Below are 18,127 nucleotides of genomic sequence, written 5' to 3' on the forward strand. Positions count from 1 at the left end.
AGTTTTAGCCATGTTGATACATGTAGTTATAATTCATTTATTTTAATGGGTGCATAATATTCCAATGTATGCAGACAACACAACTTATCCATTCTCAGGAAATTTATGTTGTTTCCAATTTTCTTTAATAAAGAATAATTGCAGTGAGCATTCTTTATCATCCTTCTATATTTACATGTACAGGAATGTCAGTTGGGTATATCCTCAAAGTGGAATGGCCAGGTTATAGAATATGCGTGCCTTCAGTTGTCTTTGTATTGTTCAATTGCTTGACAAAGTTTTTGTTCCAATTAATACTCCAAACAATACTTAGTATTATAACGATTAATAATTTTGGTCAGTCTACTTGTGTGAAATGGAAAATCATAGTGGTTTTTATTACCACTTCCCTGACTACTGATGAGGTTCATTGTCTTTTCAGAAATTTATAAGATATTTGAAATTGTTCTGAGAATTGTCTGTTACATCCCTTATACATTTACAATTGATTTTCCTTAAGGTTTTTAAAGACTTCTTTATATATTTTAGATACCAATTTTTCAACAGGTTATTGTAAATGTCCTCTACCAATCCAAGTTTTTTGCATTATTATTATGATGCCTTTGGTTAAATAGAAGCTTTAAATTTTCAAAGACTCCAAATTACTAATTTCTGCCTATTGTCTTAGCATTATGCATGTTTTCTGGAAATACAAAAATTAATTGTTGCCAAGATTTCTCATTATTTCTCATAATGCTCAGGCACTCCAGACCTCCAAGTGTGTGACTACCTTAAGATAAATACCTGAACATATCAGGGAACATTTCCATCTTAAACTGTATGTTTGCATGACTGGCAAGTGTTGCCTCCTCAGCAAAGTCTTCCCCAACCCCTATAACCAGTCATATTCTCTCATAATTATTTCCCTCCGGAGTATTTGACACCATCCATAAACATATACACTTGTGTTTATTTGGCTAATGTATGTCTCACTCCTCAAGACTAAAAACTAAATCTGTTATTGTTTACCATCTAATTCCCACTGTTTTGTTGAATGCCACACAGAGAGAAAGTGCTTAATACATCCTTTCTGAATGAAACAATTGCCCAGGCATGGACTTTCCATCTCTGTCTGTTTTGACCCTTCCCTTGGGGACTCTTTCTCTAGTGTTCCTACGATTTGGCTCCCTCATGTCAGTTCAAACCATGAAGAGTGTCAGAATTTGATCTCAGGTGCACAGTCATGTCTCAACGAGGTTCTCCACAGAGAAAGTACTTAATGCATCCTTTCTGAATGAAACAATTGCCCAGGCATGGACTTTCCATCTTTGTCTGTTTTGACCCTTCCCTTGGGGACTCTTTCTCTAGTGTTCCTACGATTTGGCTCCCTCATGTCAGTTCAAACCATGAAGAGTGTCAGAATTTGATCTCAGGTGCACAGTCATGTCTCAACGAGGTTCTCACCATAGCTACAATGCCAAGGAAAGAACAATTCTTAAGAAACAATGAACAATAGAAAGCTGGTTTGTGGTGATAGCAGTTAATTGCAAGTCTATGGTTATTAACTAATCAAACTGAGTTCTCAGCCTTAACTCATCCCCCAAGCATTTCACTTCTTTTTTCGATGTCACAGACTATTTTGTTTTTTATTCGATTTTAGACAATGAAAGGACTGTCAAAGTTATACTATGACTAAGGCAAGTTGGAATGTCCACTTCTGGAAGCCATGGCACGGGTTTATCACATTGGACCCAACCATAGTGCTCCCATTGTTTGCCTGTTCCAGGTTTCCATGTGTATCCGCCTCCGCTCAACTGGCTACAGTTTGGGTTGGAGGTGGGATGTCAGATGATAATGTTGGTGTGGAGCATGAGGTAAATCTATATATATAAAAGCTAAGCAACTGGGAGTGCCACTCAGCTAACTGACCCAGCTCAGCTGATCAACCCATCCTGGTGGCCCACCAGCCCTGCAACAGCCACTCACTCCCTCAGCAGTCCTGCAGGTCCAATCTCCAGAGAACAAGCCAGGCACCGGCAGACCCAGTGTTGCGGGCACAATCCCAACAGCACCGCCAGCCTCTTCGAAGTCAGCCTCGGACATCCTGGCCATTTTCCCTCCCTAGATGCTCCACAAGGAAGAAACGATATAAAAGCAGCTGCCAGGTGGCTCCCGACAACCAGCGTTAATGTCAGCAGGATATCTGGATCCTAGGCCAGTAGGAGCATCCCACCACCTGCCTAGAGGACTGATTGTGTCCTGGTCCCCCAACCCTGCTCAGGATGGGAGCCAGATGCAGGGCTCACAGCTAGTGAGCACCACTGCAGTGCGCACAAGCCTCGCCCAATCAGGACTGACTGGGTGCGAGCCCATGGCAGGCACAGCTGTGCCGGATGAGCAGGAGCAGCAGGCAGGAGGGCAGGCGGCCCAATACCCACAGGCCAAGCCAAGGGACCCCACCCATGCATGAATTCATGCACGGGCCTCTAGTTTTATATAATGAAGGAAAAATTAGAATGCTAATCCTAGAGAGAGAGTCTAGTGAGATTCCTAAAGATGAAATTAATTCTTCATGTGAAAAGGCAACACTGAAAATACTTAGTTGTCCTCCACTTTTAGAATGTCATGTTCCTAGAAAGGAAACTTAATAGGGGGAAGGTAGTGATGTGCAGGAAGGGGCAAAACACCACTTAAAAGTAATTTTTAAATGGCCGAGGTGATGTGATCAAAAGCCAGAAATGAAACACAGAGACAGAAAAAGGAAGAAATAAAGTTTTTCGTTGGATTGACAAAAATATACTTGGTGACAACTGATCAGTTCTAAAAAGTTCCTCCAAACCCCATTCCCTGGGGGTCCCAAGAAGCTCCTGAAAAGCCATTCTCTTTTCTATCCTTGATTCTTCAACAGTCTCCTATCTACTAAGGAATTTATGAACTATCAGTTTATGTCTTACTAGGCTTCTCCTTACACCTCCAAGATCATCCTTGCCCTAAAAGCCACACTTTCTCTATTTTGCACCATGTCTTAACATGCCCATCACTCCCTGACAGCATGAAATGAAGGTATGTGTGTGCATTGTCCCCAAGGCTATCATTGAGCACACCATAGTGCACAGTCAATTCTTCTGTGGCTGTGTCACTGTCTGGTTAGATAACCACACAACTGTAAAACAGGAAGGATGATGTATGTGGAAGAGTGAGGCCAGCAGTTTTTCCTGGGGACTTTGTAGGACTGAGCCCCAGCTCTTCCTTTGTTACTAAAGTATCTGCCATGTGCACATCCCATTTTCCCCATGAGATGCTTTGTCTTTTGAAGCACAGGATAAGCCTCCAACCCTCAGTGGGACTGACATTCTCTGATTGCTCCTGATAAGGCTGCCATGCCAGCTTTACCAGCAGAAAGTATTTAGGTGAAATTCCTGGTCAGTCCCCCAGAAACTCATTGTAAAAATCAAGAAGGAAAGGCATCATAAACCATGATTAAGTAACCAGAAGAAATACCCAAACATTGCCAAAAGGGGATACTATGAGAAGAAAACATTTGAATGGACGGATATCCAGGGGGTTGGGGGTATCTTGTTTGTAATTTCTGAGAAGACTCTCTGAGCATGACTTCCAGCCTGAGATACAAGGAGAAGAATATCCCAAATCCTACTTCCCTGCTCTGACCTGTTCTGACTCCAATAGAAACAGAGCCTGAAGCAAGGATAACAGTAGCAACCATTTATTTAGGAGGTGCAAGCCCAGGCAGTGACAGGGAGGACAGAGAATGGGTCAAGGTCAGATGCAGTGCATAAGATAGTGATATTACCACAGCTGGTCACTACTTCACAGCAACTTGCTAAGAGACAAGGCAAGTTGCTCAGCAAGCTTGGTCACTCAGCATATGGGACTTCTCCAGAGCTATTGTGAGGAGTGTCACAGGAAGGGGAGAGCATTCGGTTGTCTGAGACAAAAATCTGAATTTAGGAGAGAGCTGTACTTGTAAAGAAGAGTGTCTCTGAACCCAGCAAGATCTAAATGTACATAGGACTTGGGAAATTGGAAATCCAGAATTTCATGGAGGGCATATGGGACTCCTCCAGAGTGATTGTGAGGAATGTCATAGGAAGGGGAGAGCATTTGGTTGTCTGAGACAAAAATCTGAATGTAGGAGAGAGTTGTACTTGTGAAGAACAGTGTCTCTGAACCCAGCAAGATCTAAATGTATATAGGACTTGGGAAATTGGAAATCCAGAATTTCATGGAGTTTTAGAAGCAGGGATGTTTGGGGATTGGCTGAATTTTAGCTGTGGGATTATGGGAGGTCATAGCTGTTTGGTTGCTGTCATCTTACACCTTAGGAAGCCAGTGGAGGGGCAACTAGAATAAATGGAAGACAGAGAGAAAGAGAGAGAAGTAGCCCTTGTTTAATCATAGTAAAGGGACTTGGAGCCCTGGAAGGTAGCTCAGTTGGTTGGAGTATCCTCTTGTACACCAAAATGTTTGTGGGCTGGATTCCTGGTCAGGGGACTTACTTAGGTTGCTGGTTCAATCCCGAGTAGGGTCATGTAAGGAAGGCAATCGATTAATGTTTTTCACTCACATCCATTTCTCTCTCTCTCTCTCTCTCTCTAAGGAAATCATAGCTTTTTGGCTGCTGTCATCTTTCACCTCAGGAAGCCATTGGAGGGGCAACTAGAATAGATGAAAGACAGAGAGAAAGAGAGAGAAGTAGCCCAACTTGTTTAATCATAATAAAGGGACTTGGAGCCCTGGAAGGTAGCTCAGTTGGTGGGAATATCCTCTGGTACACCAAAATGTTTGTGGGCTGGATTCCTGGTTAGGGGACTTACTTAGGTTGCTGGTTCAATCCACAGTAGGGTCATGTAAGGAAGGCAATCGATCAATGTTTTTCACTCACATCCATTTCTCTTTATCTCTCTCTCTCTCTCTTTCATCACTAAAAGTCCTTGGGTGAGGACTTTTAAAAGGGACATGTAGCCCTGACCACTGGGCTCAGTGGTCAGTGTGTTCACACTGCACCAAAGGGTCTTGGGTTCAATTTCCAGTCAAGGGCAGGTAAGGATGGTACTTGGGTTACAGTTTCGATCCCTGTCCCTTGTCAGAGTGTGTGCAGGAGGCAAGTAATTAATGTGTCTCTCTCACATCAATGAATGTTTCTCTCTCTCTCTCTCTCTCTCTCGCTCTCACTTCCTCCCTCTTTCCCTTCCAATCTCTCTCAAAATCAATAGAAAAAATATCCTCGGGTGAGGACTAATACAAAAAGGGGGGTACTTGGAGGGGTGACCCGGAAAACCTGCCTCTGGACAGTAAAGATAAGGCACAAACTTTTCCTAGTGAGAGGACCAAGAAGAAATATCAACAGGTAACATCCCAGAATAGCATCTTCTTTTTCAGTTTTTCTTAAAAAATAAATAGATCCTTTGAGCCCAACTGGCCCCATAAATTTCTGATTCTAGTTGTCTAAAACATGGGGAAGAAACCAAAGCTTTTTCACCATCCAGCTCAGTGAGGGGTCATCACAACAACCTCTCTTGCACCTGGACCCACCACGGAACAGCAATTTGCAGGAATGCCTGTCAGGGCAAGACTGAAGCCTGGCCTCTGTGCGCTGATGATCTCCCCTGGACAAGAGAACCCTGGGGCCCCAAACACAGAGGCAGACAGCAGAGTTAGAGTACTTTGTGCAGGGACCTGGGATTAAAGGTAGAAAAGTGCCCATAGACCTGCAAACCCTCTCCATCACTGCCCAGCCCTGGGTTTCCCCTCAGACCTACTCATCATCTCCCCCTTTCATCGGTGTAGACGTCCCCGAAATGATCCCATTTTGGATCATTTCCAAACACAAGCCTCCCAATGAAAAGAGAATACCAGTATCACACATTTAGTGTGTAAGGCACCTGGTGAGAAAGGCTTTCTAACATTCTCCTGGGAAACATGGAAACCTTGGTTGTCTTTCTAAAAATATATATTTTTTTATTGATTCCAGAGAGGAAGGGAGAGGGAGAGACAGATAGCAACATAAATGATGAGAGAGAATCATTGAATTGGCTGCCTCCTACACACCCACTACTGGGATTTAGTCCACAACCCTGGCATGTGCCATTGACTGGAATTGAACCTGGGACCCTTCAGTGCACAGGCTGACACTCTATCAACTGAACAAAACTAGCTAGGACTTGGTTTTCTTTCTAGATGAGGGCTTCATTAAATCATTTTCATAGCTTATAGTCTTTTTGTTTGTTTTTTTAATTTTCATCCTCACTTGAGGATATGTTAATGATTTTTAGAAAGAGATGAATGGGGAGTGGTGAGAGAAACATCTATTAGTTGCCTCCATCATGCACCAGGAAAATTGAACACCCAACTTTGGTTTGGGCTCTTACCAGGAATGGAACCCACACCCCTTTGGTGAATGAGATGACGCTCCAACCAACTGAGCAACTCGGCCAGAGTTATACAGATATTGTGTATTACATTAAGGAAATTTCTTCCCCTTTTGATCTGCCAAAAGGGTTTGTTTGTTATCATGTGTGAATGTTGAATTTTATGAAATGTTTATTGAGATCGGATTTCTCTGTTATGTTTCTCTTATTGAGATAAGATTTCTCTCCAATTTGTGCAGCAAATTATGTTACTTGACCTATCTAAGGTTAATTGAGATATACATTTTTAGGGTAAATCTAACTGGCTCATATTGTATTAGCTTTTTATATATTGATGGGCTAATTGTCACAGTTGATACATTGTGTAGGGTGCTTGTGACTGTAAATGTGATAAGGTTGGCCTGTAAATTCTCTTTCTTATTCTATTGTTTGTATCAAGGTTATGTCAGCCTCATAAAATGAGATTGTGTCCTTTATTTTTCACTTTAGTGCAAGTTTGTATCTGAAAAGTAAAGCCATCTAGATTAGTTCATTATGTGGAAAACTATTAATTGCTGATGCCATTTGTTGATCGTTCTAGTGTTACCTAAATTAGCAGTGATGTTTCTATTTTGTCTAAATTTTAAATATATTAGTGTAAGTTTTCTCTATAATATTCTTGGCTTATCTTTTAATGGTCTGCAGCATTTATAAAAAAAAAATTTCCTTTTAAGTTCCGCATAATAAATATTTGCACCTTCTCTCTTTTTTCTTGATTATAGTCTCCAGACGTTTGTCAATTTTATTAGCCTTTTCCAAAAATCTTTGCTTCATTAAAACTCTCTGTTGTATGTTTACTTTCTTCATTAACTTCTGCTGCCTCTTATTATTTCTTCCTCCTACTTCATTGCTAGCATAGAAAATCCTCCTGCCACAGTTCCACGGGTACATGGCCCTCGGAGGCCCAGCAATACCTGAGTTCTGCGCAGACTCTGAAGGGCTGGCTGGGATGCTCCAGATCTTCTGCTTTGTTCACATAAGGCTCCAGTGTTGCTTCCTGGTATTTGATCAGAAACAGAGGAACTTAATAGCAGGGGAATATCTACAACTAGAAGATGTCATGCCAGGACTGGGGGACAGATGGGGATGTGACACATGCATCCTTAGGTGTGAATTAGATTTTTCCAAACACAATACTTTGTTACATATGTCCTGAACTGAGAAATAGACAGAAAGAAAGATCCACCAGTTTAGCAGTCATATACCAGAGATTCTGGTAAATGTTTTAGCAGCATCCCTCTTACCGACCACAAACCAAATATTGGCCACTTCCAGTACAGACATGGTAAGGCAGTGCACACCCAGAGTGAGATGGGAAGAGAAAGAACCTATTCACACCAGATGGGTGAGGTGTGACCTTCAGGCCTTGTGGGAACTAAATGCTTTGAGGGGAAAAATGACCTTGGTGGGCAAAGTTCCCGGGGAGATAAAGATCTTTAGGTGGGGAGGGGGGGGGATGTTGATTCAAGGTCACCTCAGAGGCAACATCACAACTCAAAACACGGCTCCATTTCAACTGTCACCTACCAAGAAGCAGTCAACACCAATTGATTTGGGAGGTCTCTATTGTTATACTAATACCAGTTTGGTGAGGATGAGCACACTGTCTTCACTCAAGCTCACTTCTCCGCCCCCTTTCATTATAGTCCTCTCTCCACTCATCACCCCAGATATGTACCCTCTCCAGAGTTTTACTGAAGTATCCCCAACCTTGCGCTTTGTTGCTGGCTGGGCCATAGAAAAAAATTAAAGTGTTCTAGTGGGTGCCAAAACTCTAGAAATCTCATAGATTTGCATCTGTCCTATAGACCTTTTTCTCTCCTCATCCCTGCCCTCTCTCCCCATCCTTACTACTACAGGGGCCAAATGGAAGCACAATCTTCCCCACTCCAACACATAACCCAGGTTCTCCTTCACTGACGGTCTCTCCCTTAAAACTGTTTTTGATGTCATGTAAACACTCCAGAAACTCTGAATGCCACTCCATCCTCCTAATAGGAATGTAGAGCTAACCCTAACTAAGGGAGGAATCTCTTCTAAACAACACAGCGGAGTCTCATGGACAGATCAGATAAGCCAAGTTCTGGCCCATTATACCTGTAGGTTCTAATTGTAGGCATAGCTTGAGAATGATCAGGCTCAGGGAAATTGGCTTATAGCAGGAGCCTCAAATGCTATGTGTGAGTGTCATTTCATTGTGCCATTGTCATTGCCTACAACGAATGGCCCTGCCCACTGGGAATAAGCACTAGATGTGATTTGGTGGGAGGCTAAGGCCCAAGGCGATTGATTGCCTATCATGGGCCAAGCATGACATTCTCCTGCATGTTTGGGAAGAACATCCGGGGATAAAAGATAAGAGCAAAGGGAATACATGATCCAAATGAACTTTTCCATCACAATATGGTAGCCACTGAGATACCTTCCTCTTCTAAGAGAACAAGAGTCCCACATTAGATATAGAGACAGAAACATTTATTTTTCAACATCCCTTTAATTTTCCTGCAGATTCCTGGAACAATATAATAAATGATGATGTTTGTAGAGCTGTGGATAAGATCACAAACTATGGAATCACATCCCTGCATTCTAAACACTGTTTCCCCTCCACTCTTATGAGTTGAGTGATATAGAGCAAGCCCCTTACCTTCGTGGGGTCTTAGATTTCTCGTTTGTGACATAAAATAAATATTAATAACTAACTCAAAGGGTTAAGAGAGAATCTACAGTCAGAGATCAATAAATATTAGCCAGCATTAAGATGTTAGATATTATTTTCTCATTTGTTCATTTGTACTAATCATATCTTATTTTATCTGATTACTCATATCTTATTTTCCAGATATAAGTTTATTATTAATTTATCCTGAGACACAGATTCTTAAAATTACAAGTCCAGACTAATTTTAGCATCTCTTAGTTTGATTCAACTTTGATCACGTCTTGAAAGAAACTTAGTCTCTCCAGTGAGGCTTTCCCCAGGTTGAGTTCTTTCTTAAGAAGGTACCTGTTTCACACTCTTTCCACGTGTCTGCCACCTCAGTAAGCTTTCCCCTGTTAATTCATATTTCTAATTCTGGATTTTGGAGAACTTTCCAACATGGCCTTGGCCATTTGACTAGCCATTGAAGTTAGAAGAAAGGTTTCCCTGAACTCTCCGCCCTTTCTGTTTCAGCCTAATGGGCATAGCATGTCAGAGTGGCTATGTTCAAGATCGAACTCTTGAAAACCCAATGAAAATATTGAGGGACACAGGAATGAGGATGGTGAGAAAGGTCAATATTTCTCCAAAGAAGATACACAAATGCCCAGCAAACACAGGGAATGATGCTAAACCTCATTAGTTATTAATAATATGTAAACCAAAACCAAAATAAGATACTATTCCATACCCACTAAGATGGCTATAATAAATAATAATAATAACAAGAATAATAACTGTATTGGCAAGATGTAAAGAAATGGAAGTATTTGTACGCTGCTGGTGGGAATGTAATATGGTACAACAAACAGTCTAGTGATTCCTCAAAAACTGAAACTTAGGATTACCATAAGACCCAATAATTCCATTTCTAGGTATATAGCCAAGACTAATGAAAACATATCCTCAACAATGAAGTTTTTACACAAATATTTATAACAGCATTAGTCACTATAGCCCAAAGGTGGAAACAACCCAAATGTCTATTTCAGATAAAGAGATAAATTAAGACAGGCACATCACACACACACACACACACACACACACACACACACACACACACACACACACAATAGTATTTTGCTGCATAAAATATTGATATGTGCTACAATTTGGATGAACTTCAAAATCATTATGCTGAGCAAAAGAAGCCAAACACAACAGCTCACATATTCCATGATTTCTTTCATATGAAATATACAGAACTAGAGGTCCGGTGCACAAAATTCATGCACAGGGGTGGAGGCCCTCAGTCCAGCCTGCACCCTCTCCAATCTGGGACCACTAGGGGGATGTCCGACTGCTCTGTGGGATCCGGCCTAAGCCAGCAGTCGGAAATCCCTCTCACAATCTGGGACTGCTGGCTCCCAACTGCTCCCAGCCTGATCACCCCTAACCATCTCTGCCTGCCAGCCTGGTTGCCCCCAACTGCCCTCCCGTCAACCTGGTCACCCCCAACTGCCCCCCTCTGCTGGCCTGGTTGCCCCCAACAGCTCCCCTCTGCTGGCCTGGTCACCCCTAACTGCACCCCCCTGCCGACCTGGTCGCCTCCAACTGCCCCGCCACCAGCTTGGTCACCCCTCACTGCCCCCCTCTACTGGCCTGGTCGCCCCCCACTGCCGCCCCTGCTGGCCTGCTTGCCCCCCATGCTGCCCCTGCTGGCCTGCTTGCCCCTCACTACTCCCCTCTGCTGGCCTGGTAGCCCCTCACTGCCCCCCCTCCCCCCGGCAGCCTGGTTGCTGCCAACTGCACCCCCTGCCGGCCTGGTTTCCCCACACAGCTTGCTGTTCAGTCATTTAGTTGCCCCTCACTGTCCCCCCACCAGCCTGGTCACCCCACGAAGCCAGCTGGTCAGTCGTTTGGTAGCCCCTCACTGCCCCTCCCCAGCCAGCCTGGTCGCCCCACACAGTCTTCTATTCAGTTGTTTGGTTGTCCCTCACTAACTTGCCGGCCTGGTTGCCCCACACAGCCTGGTGTTCAGTCGTTTGGTTGACCCTCACTAAACCCACTGGCGTCCTGGTCGCCCCATGCAGCCTGCTGTTCAGTTGTTTGGTTGTCCCTCACTAACCCCTGCCAGCCTGGTCGCCCCACTCAGCCTGTTCGGTCATCCATTCGGTTGCAATGGCCCCTGGCTCTTTATATATATCGATGTGCAAATCCATCAGAGACAGGAATGAGACTAGTAGTTGCCAAAAGCCAGGGTTGGGTATTGGTGGGAGAGGGAGAATGGAAAGTGATTAAGTACCAATTAAGTTGTGGGTAAACACAACTTAATGGGTGTGATGAAATGTTCTTCTGGGGTCATGAGAAAGCTTTGAAATTAGAGAGAGGAGGTGATTGCACAACATTTTTAATACACTAAATGCCACTGAATTGTACACTTTAAAATAATTAATGTTATGTGAATTTCACCTCAATATTTAATAAATGTTATAACATAATCTTGTATTTAATATAATCCTTTTTAAAAAAAAATGCCGATATACATGAGAGCAAAATATGTTAGTTCATACCTCAATACAGTAAAGATGATTATCAATGATCTGAAATCAGATCATTTTAATCGTTTTCTCTATGATTAAATTGTTTTTAAAATTTTTCATTAATTTCAAAACTTAACTGCATGTTAAAAGTTTTAATAACTAGGAACAGAGACTACAGTCTCGTTAATTAAGATTTTTAAGGACACAGGAAAACTCTTACATCATAGTGTTAAGTGAAGATAAAAAAAAGTAATATTGTATATAAAATATATATAACACTGTATATATAGCATGATCCCAAGTACTTAAAATGCACTTCTTATGGTAACACTAGTGACCCAGCACACGAAATCCAATGGCCCGCACATCTGTGTGTCCCGCCCAGCTACCCACTGCCCCACATTGACACCCTAATGTCTCCACCCAGAGCTTGAGTGCACCTGGCCCCATCCCCGACCCTTCCAACCTTCTCTGGCTGCTTCAAGCCCCACCCTTGGTCCCACAAGTTGCCTCGGGCTGATCCCACCTTCTCAGGGTGCCTCCTCACATCCGACCCATCTCCGGAGCAATGTGGCAGCTCCACCCCATCATGGTGCCGGAGAAGAGCGTGGAAGCCTCCCACCTGCTGCGGAGTTTCAAGCGCCACTTCCTGGCATTGTGCACTGCACTCCTTCCCCTGGCAGGTGGGTGGCGGGCAGAGTTGCCTCGGGCTGATCCCACCTCCTCAGGGTGCCTCCTCACATCCGACCCATCTCTGGAGCAATGCGGAGGCTCCACCCCATCATGGTGCCGGAGAAGAGTGTGGAAGCCTCCCACCTGCTGCGGAGTTTCAAGCGCCACTTCCTGGCATTGTGCACTGCACTCCTTCCCCTGGCAGGTGGGTGGCGGGCATGCTGAGTGCAAGTGGTGGGTGGTGAAGGACTGGTGAGTGGGGCGCTATGGGCTCTCACCCCGCCCTCCCCGCCACAGGATGGTCCTGCCTCCTCCAGGGACCTTCCTGCTTCCGCCCCGTCCCCGAGGCAACTCGGCGGCTCTGCCCCAAAGCCCACAGGCAGGCAGCCTCCTGCTGATGAGTTGTTATGGCATGAGAGCGTCACGACCATTAGCATATTAGCTCTTTATTATGTAGGATTGTGTTGGGGTTTGGGCTAATCAGTGACATTTTTCTTTTCTACTTTCCAAATTTTCCTTTTTTTAATTAAAGTGTCACTTTATTAAATGAGTCATTTTATACAATATGAACATAAATATAATTATGATTGTAAAAAATTTATAACAAGAATGAACTGATTTTCAGATTTTCAAATTAGAGTCAACTGTACATCTACATAAAACTGTCTTTGCATGAAGCCAAAAAAGTCACAGCATCAAAATGAGGGATCCTGTAGCCCTTTTATTTTTGCTGATTAACAGTTTTGTAGAAAAGCAGTTGCAGGTGTATCAACTAAGGTCTGAGACAGTAGAAGCAGAAGATTCAGTCTCAGCAGAAAAATGCCAAAATGGGAGCTGAACAAAAGAAGAAAAAAGGACATGACCAGAGGCTGCTGCCTAAGCTGCCTTAATAGACACTGTGCTCTCTGCAGGACGCAAGGCCAACTTTTCTTAATGAGCATATTTACCACTGTCATCAGAAAGGTTCTTTATTTTGTAAATGTCTACTACAAGGCAGGCTGACTTAAACAAGGAGAGGTTTGGAGTGTAGGTGGTATGACAAGGAAGAGGTTTACACTGAAATTATGTATTTTGATACATAATATTCCTCATAGCAAAATTGTAAAAAACAGAAAACGTAAAGGTGGACATTTAAATTACCAGACTCTAACCACTCAGAGAAGCTTAGTTGACCTTTGAACAGAATTGGACAAAGGCTGTTTAGAAGCAACAGTCCTTCACTGTGTAGTGAGCTCATCAGCATAATTTGCTTAGCAAGTGTGAACCTATCATGTGCCAAGCCTGCTCTAGCAGAAGTGTGGCTCTGCACAGAGCACAGAGGATACTGAAAGAACAATTATTGGTCTTTGGTTGACAAGCAAGCTTTCTCACGTTACTCGATATCGACAATTTAGTAACCTGAACTTTCTTTGGGGAAACAGCCCTTTCCACTCCTAGTTCATGTGGTTTGGGTGGGACTGAACCCAGCCAACTCAAAGTAGGGTTGACATAGGCTAAGCCAATCAGTGGTTCAACTACAAGGGCAACAATGATTCCTTACTCTAGGCCACTACATGTCAAGGAGAGTACTTTTGTTTAAAATGTTGACAAGACAGATGGAGCATTTGTAAATAAAACCCCTCGGGAAGAAACTGTGATGATGAATGGGTTGCTATGTCAGTGTAGTAGATGGTGGTGATATTCTATTCCTCCCCTTGCATCACTCTACCATGGCCCTCCCCACTCAGTACTCTGCTCCCTGATGTTTCTGTCTCCCCCATCAGATGCTCAGCTCTTTCTAAAGCAGCGATTTTCAACCAGTGTCCCACAAGAACTTTTAAAACATGCAATACCAGGCTATTTAGTCAGGGTCACTAACCTATTTTCCCTTAAGTCATCAAATAAAAAGATGCCAACAGCCTAGCTGGCATGGCTCAGTGGTTGAGTGTTGACCTATGAACCAGGAGGTCATGGCTCAATTCCTGGTCAGGGCACATGTGCAGGTTGCAAGCTCAATCCCTAGTGTGGGGCCTGCAAGAGGCAGCTGATCAATGATTCTCTCTCATCATTAATGTTTCATTTCTCTCTTCCTTTTCCTCCTCTCTGAAATTAATAAAAAATATATATTTTAAAAAATGACAACAGTCAACACAATAGTTATCTGGTGTGAATGCCCTGTCTTGCCCTATAAACATATGGGCCATATAATAAACTTGCATGTTATTGGTCACATTGCTAACATGGTTGTGTGTGATTAGTTAATTTTTGGTACCAGAAATTCTTATATACAAGGATAGGCACGGGATATTTTTTTTAAGTCACGTTGGAGCAAAAAGGATATTTAATTACTTCTTTTAAATCAATCAAAAGTATAACTATTTTTTGTGAGCTCTGCAAAAAATATATATTTAGTGTGCCACAGGATTTTAGTAATTAGTTCATGTGCCATGAGATGAAAAAAGTTGAAAATTGCTGCTATAATGGAAGGAGACACATCTCCACTATGTTTGGCCATTGGACAGAGAAGGGCCTAAACACATATGGAAAGAAATTACCCTGAAGAACTTAGTTGCATGGAGATGAGGCACTGGGAATTCTATCACTAGGGACTCAGGTTACTGGGCTCCAGTACCTCCACTGATCAATACCACAGGCCGCAGGCCCCACCTTGTACCCTTGGGTTCCTGTTTGGGGCTGGAGTCTGCTCAGGTGTCTGCTCTGAGTCATCAGCTGTGGGTACTGATGTGGTCACTGAATACTTCTCACACAACCACCCAGAGACCATCATCAGGCAGGAGGCTGGGGGTGGGGATGCTTCCCTTCTGGGATGAAGCACTATAAAACAAGAGTGGGACTCAGGTCTCAGAGCCCACCCATACTTCCTTCCTCTTCTGGGCGTGAAAACAGAGCACAGAGAAACACCAGCAGCTCCGACCTGAGCAGCCTTCCTGGGAAGATGCAGCCACCCCTGCTCGTGCTCCTGCTGGCCTTTTTCCTGCTCCCCTCGGCAGAGGCAGGTGAGTGACCATCCCCACCCTCACAGGCCCAACCCATCCACAGTGGGCACAGACCTCCTGGCCCTTCTGCACATCCCAGATCCAGCTCTCCACCAGGAATGCTCTGAACCCCAGCTCCCATCCCATCTCAGACCCACACACATGATGCTGGATGAACAACACGCAGAAATGACAGGACTGAAGCCTATTCTCAAGAAAAGCCAGTGGGCACAATGCCCTCCCCAGGCCCTACCTGTGCCAGGTGGAGAGTGGAACTTCCTAGAAGTGCATGGCAGAGGCTGGGAAACTGCAGAGGGCAGAGCAGTCCTGGCTTCCATGCCTGTGATGAGACAGGTGCTGTCCTCAGGGTCTGCTTAGGAGAGAAGCCCAGAGCTCAGCAGACCCCACAGTTGGTGGGGTCACTGTCCCCAGAAGACTGCTGTTTCCTCTGCTCCATCTCAAGGCCCCTCAGTCCCTTTCTCCAGCTCTGCTTTTCTTCCCAGGCCTTTAGCAGGTCCTCTCCTTAAAGGATGAGCCAGTGAGGTTGGCAGCCCCAAACTTCTCTGCTTTCCAGAATCGCACAGCACTGGCCTTACCAACCCAATTCCAGAGGCCCATTGGGAGCCATCCCTCCAAGCAGCCACAAACACTTACCAGGAACTCCTCATGTGTCAGCATCTAGATCCCTAAACTTAAGTCCTGGACACTGCAAAGCACACTGCCCTGGACATCACAGCACCACAGGGGTCTCAGAAGCTCACCCAACACCAAGCGAAGTCAGGAGAGGAATTTTCAGGAGCCTCCATGCCTTCCTTGTTCCTGAGACCTGTATTCTCACCAACTATGTGGCAGGCAAAGTCACAGACCCAGCCTGTTGCTGTTCCCTCTCCAGATGCGAAAGTGGAGGCCCCTCACTACCTATTTACTATCTACTCCCAGCTCTACGCTACCCTAGGCTCCTAAGTGGCCAGCCATATTAGTCATCAAGCCAATGCCTGCCTGGTGCAGTCGGGGTGGGGGGAGGGGGAGTGGGAGGCACCACAAAAGTACAACAGAATTTTCCTTCAGGGGAGATCATTGGGGGACATGAAGCCAAGCCCAACTCCCGACCCTACATGGCCTTCCTTCGCATTCAAAATGAGGAGAAAAAGTACAGGTGTGGCGGTGTCCTTGTGGGAGACAACTTTGTTCTGACAGCTGCTCACTGCAATGGACGGTAAGGGAATGCAGCCAGGCTACAGCTTCTGACCCCTACAGGGACCCTGCCCTTCATCCCAGGAGCTGCAGCCCAGGACAGCTCCCTAGCCTCCTGGTAACTCAAGCCCATGAGACCTCATCAGAGGAACCATCAGAGAACATAACCAGGCAATGAGAGCCTGAGAAATAGGACAGGTAAGCTTTGGGCTCAGAGGGTCAGAGGTGACAGCAAGGAACACAATTGAGAAGTGAACAACCACACTGGCCAAATAAAGCAGCGGTGGACTATGAACACATGCATTAGGGTCAAAATGCAAATGCAAGTAATTTCATGACATTTCCTGAGGGCAACAGAGAGCTCCCAGCTCCCTGACCTCAGTGTCATTGAGAAGCAGAACCACCAAGTCCCTGGCCCCTATGCCCTGCACCAGCTATCACCTGCCATTCATAATCCCTGGGATAGATCTCTCTCCCTCGCCGCCAAACTCACCCACTCTGTTCTCTGTGCAGCTCAATCACAGTCACCCTGGGTGCCCACAACATCGAAAAGCAGGAGAAGACCCAGCAGAACATCTCAGTGAAAACAGCCTTCCCACACCCAGACTATGATAAGGGTAAACGCTCCAATGACATCATGTTACTGCAGGTGAGGAAACCTCCTGCTGCTCTTGCAGTTCTGAGATCTCATTGTTTCTCTTCTGACTGTGACCTGTCGCTTCCTTTCCTCCCACTCCCAGTCACCTACTAGTCCCAGTAACTCAGGGTCCCATCATGGTTTCCAAGCCCAGAGGCACTGGCTGACCTGGGCTCCCTTGCCTCTTCCCCACCAGCTGGAGAGAAACACCAAGCGAACTGATGCTGTGAAGTCCCACCGACTGCCCAGGGGCAAGGACCTGCCGAGGCCAGGACAGAAGTGCAGTGTGGCCGGCTGGGGGCGAGTCACAAGGGATGGCCCTTGCTCAGACACTCTGCAGGAGGTACAGCTGACCCTGCAAAATGATTCGAAGTGTGAAAATCTCTTTGAGGATTACAACAGGACCATTCAACTCTGTGTGGGGGACCCAACAAAAAAGAAGTCTTCCTTTAAGGTGATACTGAACATCTGCTTAGCTTGGCTATGGGAAGAGGGATGTTTGCATACAGACTGGGGCCTGAGGAAAGGGGGGAATCCTTCACCCTCTAGGCTTTGATCTTTCTCCCCAAGAGGAAAAGAGGAGAGCCGCCAGAGCTGAGAGGAATAGGCCCTATGAGAGGCTACAAGGGCCTATGGTCACTCTAAACATGGTGCTCCTCCAGATGGTGAATCTGTAATACTAGCCCAAGCCGGGGCACAGCAGTTAGATAACTATTCCCTGGGTGTGCAGTATGTATGCCTGGTGGCTTCCAAGGTAAGGGGCTCCTCCTTGGTTAATGGGCTCCTTCTCCATGCCAAGTGTCAGCCCCACCTGCCTGCTCTCGGGTCCTTACACAGTAGCTGCAGCCACAGTCCTGCAGCACCTTCATAGCCAGAGGATCAGGGACCTGGGGGAGCAGAGGGAGCTGCCACCTGAGGTGAAGTGAAGCAGTGACAACATCCAGGCTCAGGGGACCACAGGGACCTGCCTGCCTGCTTATCTCCAAGGTGGAAACCATGCAAGGCAGCCTTCTCCGAGAGGGGCTTGGGATGAGGGGTCGAGGGCAGGGCCAGGAGAA

The 18,127-nt window shown here is 45.1% G+C and overlaps 1 protein-coding gene across 2 annotated transcripts in view; it reads left to right on the forward strand.

Annotated features, from left to right (window-relative positions):
* The first annotated feature begins 15,122 nt into the window (after positions 1 to 15,122).
* The window catches only part of LOC102256937 (granzyme B), a 4,239-nt gene continuing 1,234 nt past the window's right edge, over positions 15,123 to 18,127 (forward strand). The window contains exons 1-4 of one of the 2 annotated variants that reach the window (XM_005857272.2): positions 15,124 to 15,259; positions 16,307 to 16,454; positions 16,946 to 17,081; positions 17,266 to 17,523. In XM_005857272.2, the coding sequence (XP_005857334.1) occupies positions 15,199 to 15,259; positions 16,307 to 16,454; positions 16,946 to 17,081; positions 17,266 to 17,523 (603 nt within the window). In that variant the 5' untranslated portion in view covers positions 15,124 to 15,198. Of the gene's footprint in view, positions 15,260 to 16,306; positions 16,455 to 16,945; positions 17,082 to 17,265; positions 17,524 to 18,127 lie in introns of both variants that reach the window. The other variant, XM_014543364.1, reaches the window with a different exon arrangement.

The sequence above is a fragment of the Myotis brandtii genome, unplaced genomic scaffold (genome assembly GCF_000412655.1).
Source record: "Myotis brandtii unplaced genomic scaffold, ASM41265v1 scaffold1093, whole genome shotgun sequence".
Taxonomy (NCBI): domain Eukaryota; kingdom Metazoa; phylum Chordata; class Mammalia; order Chiroptera; family Vespertilionidae; genus Myotis; species Myotis brandtii.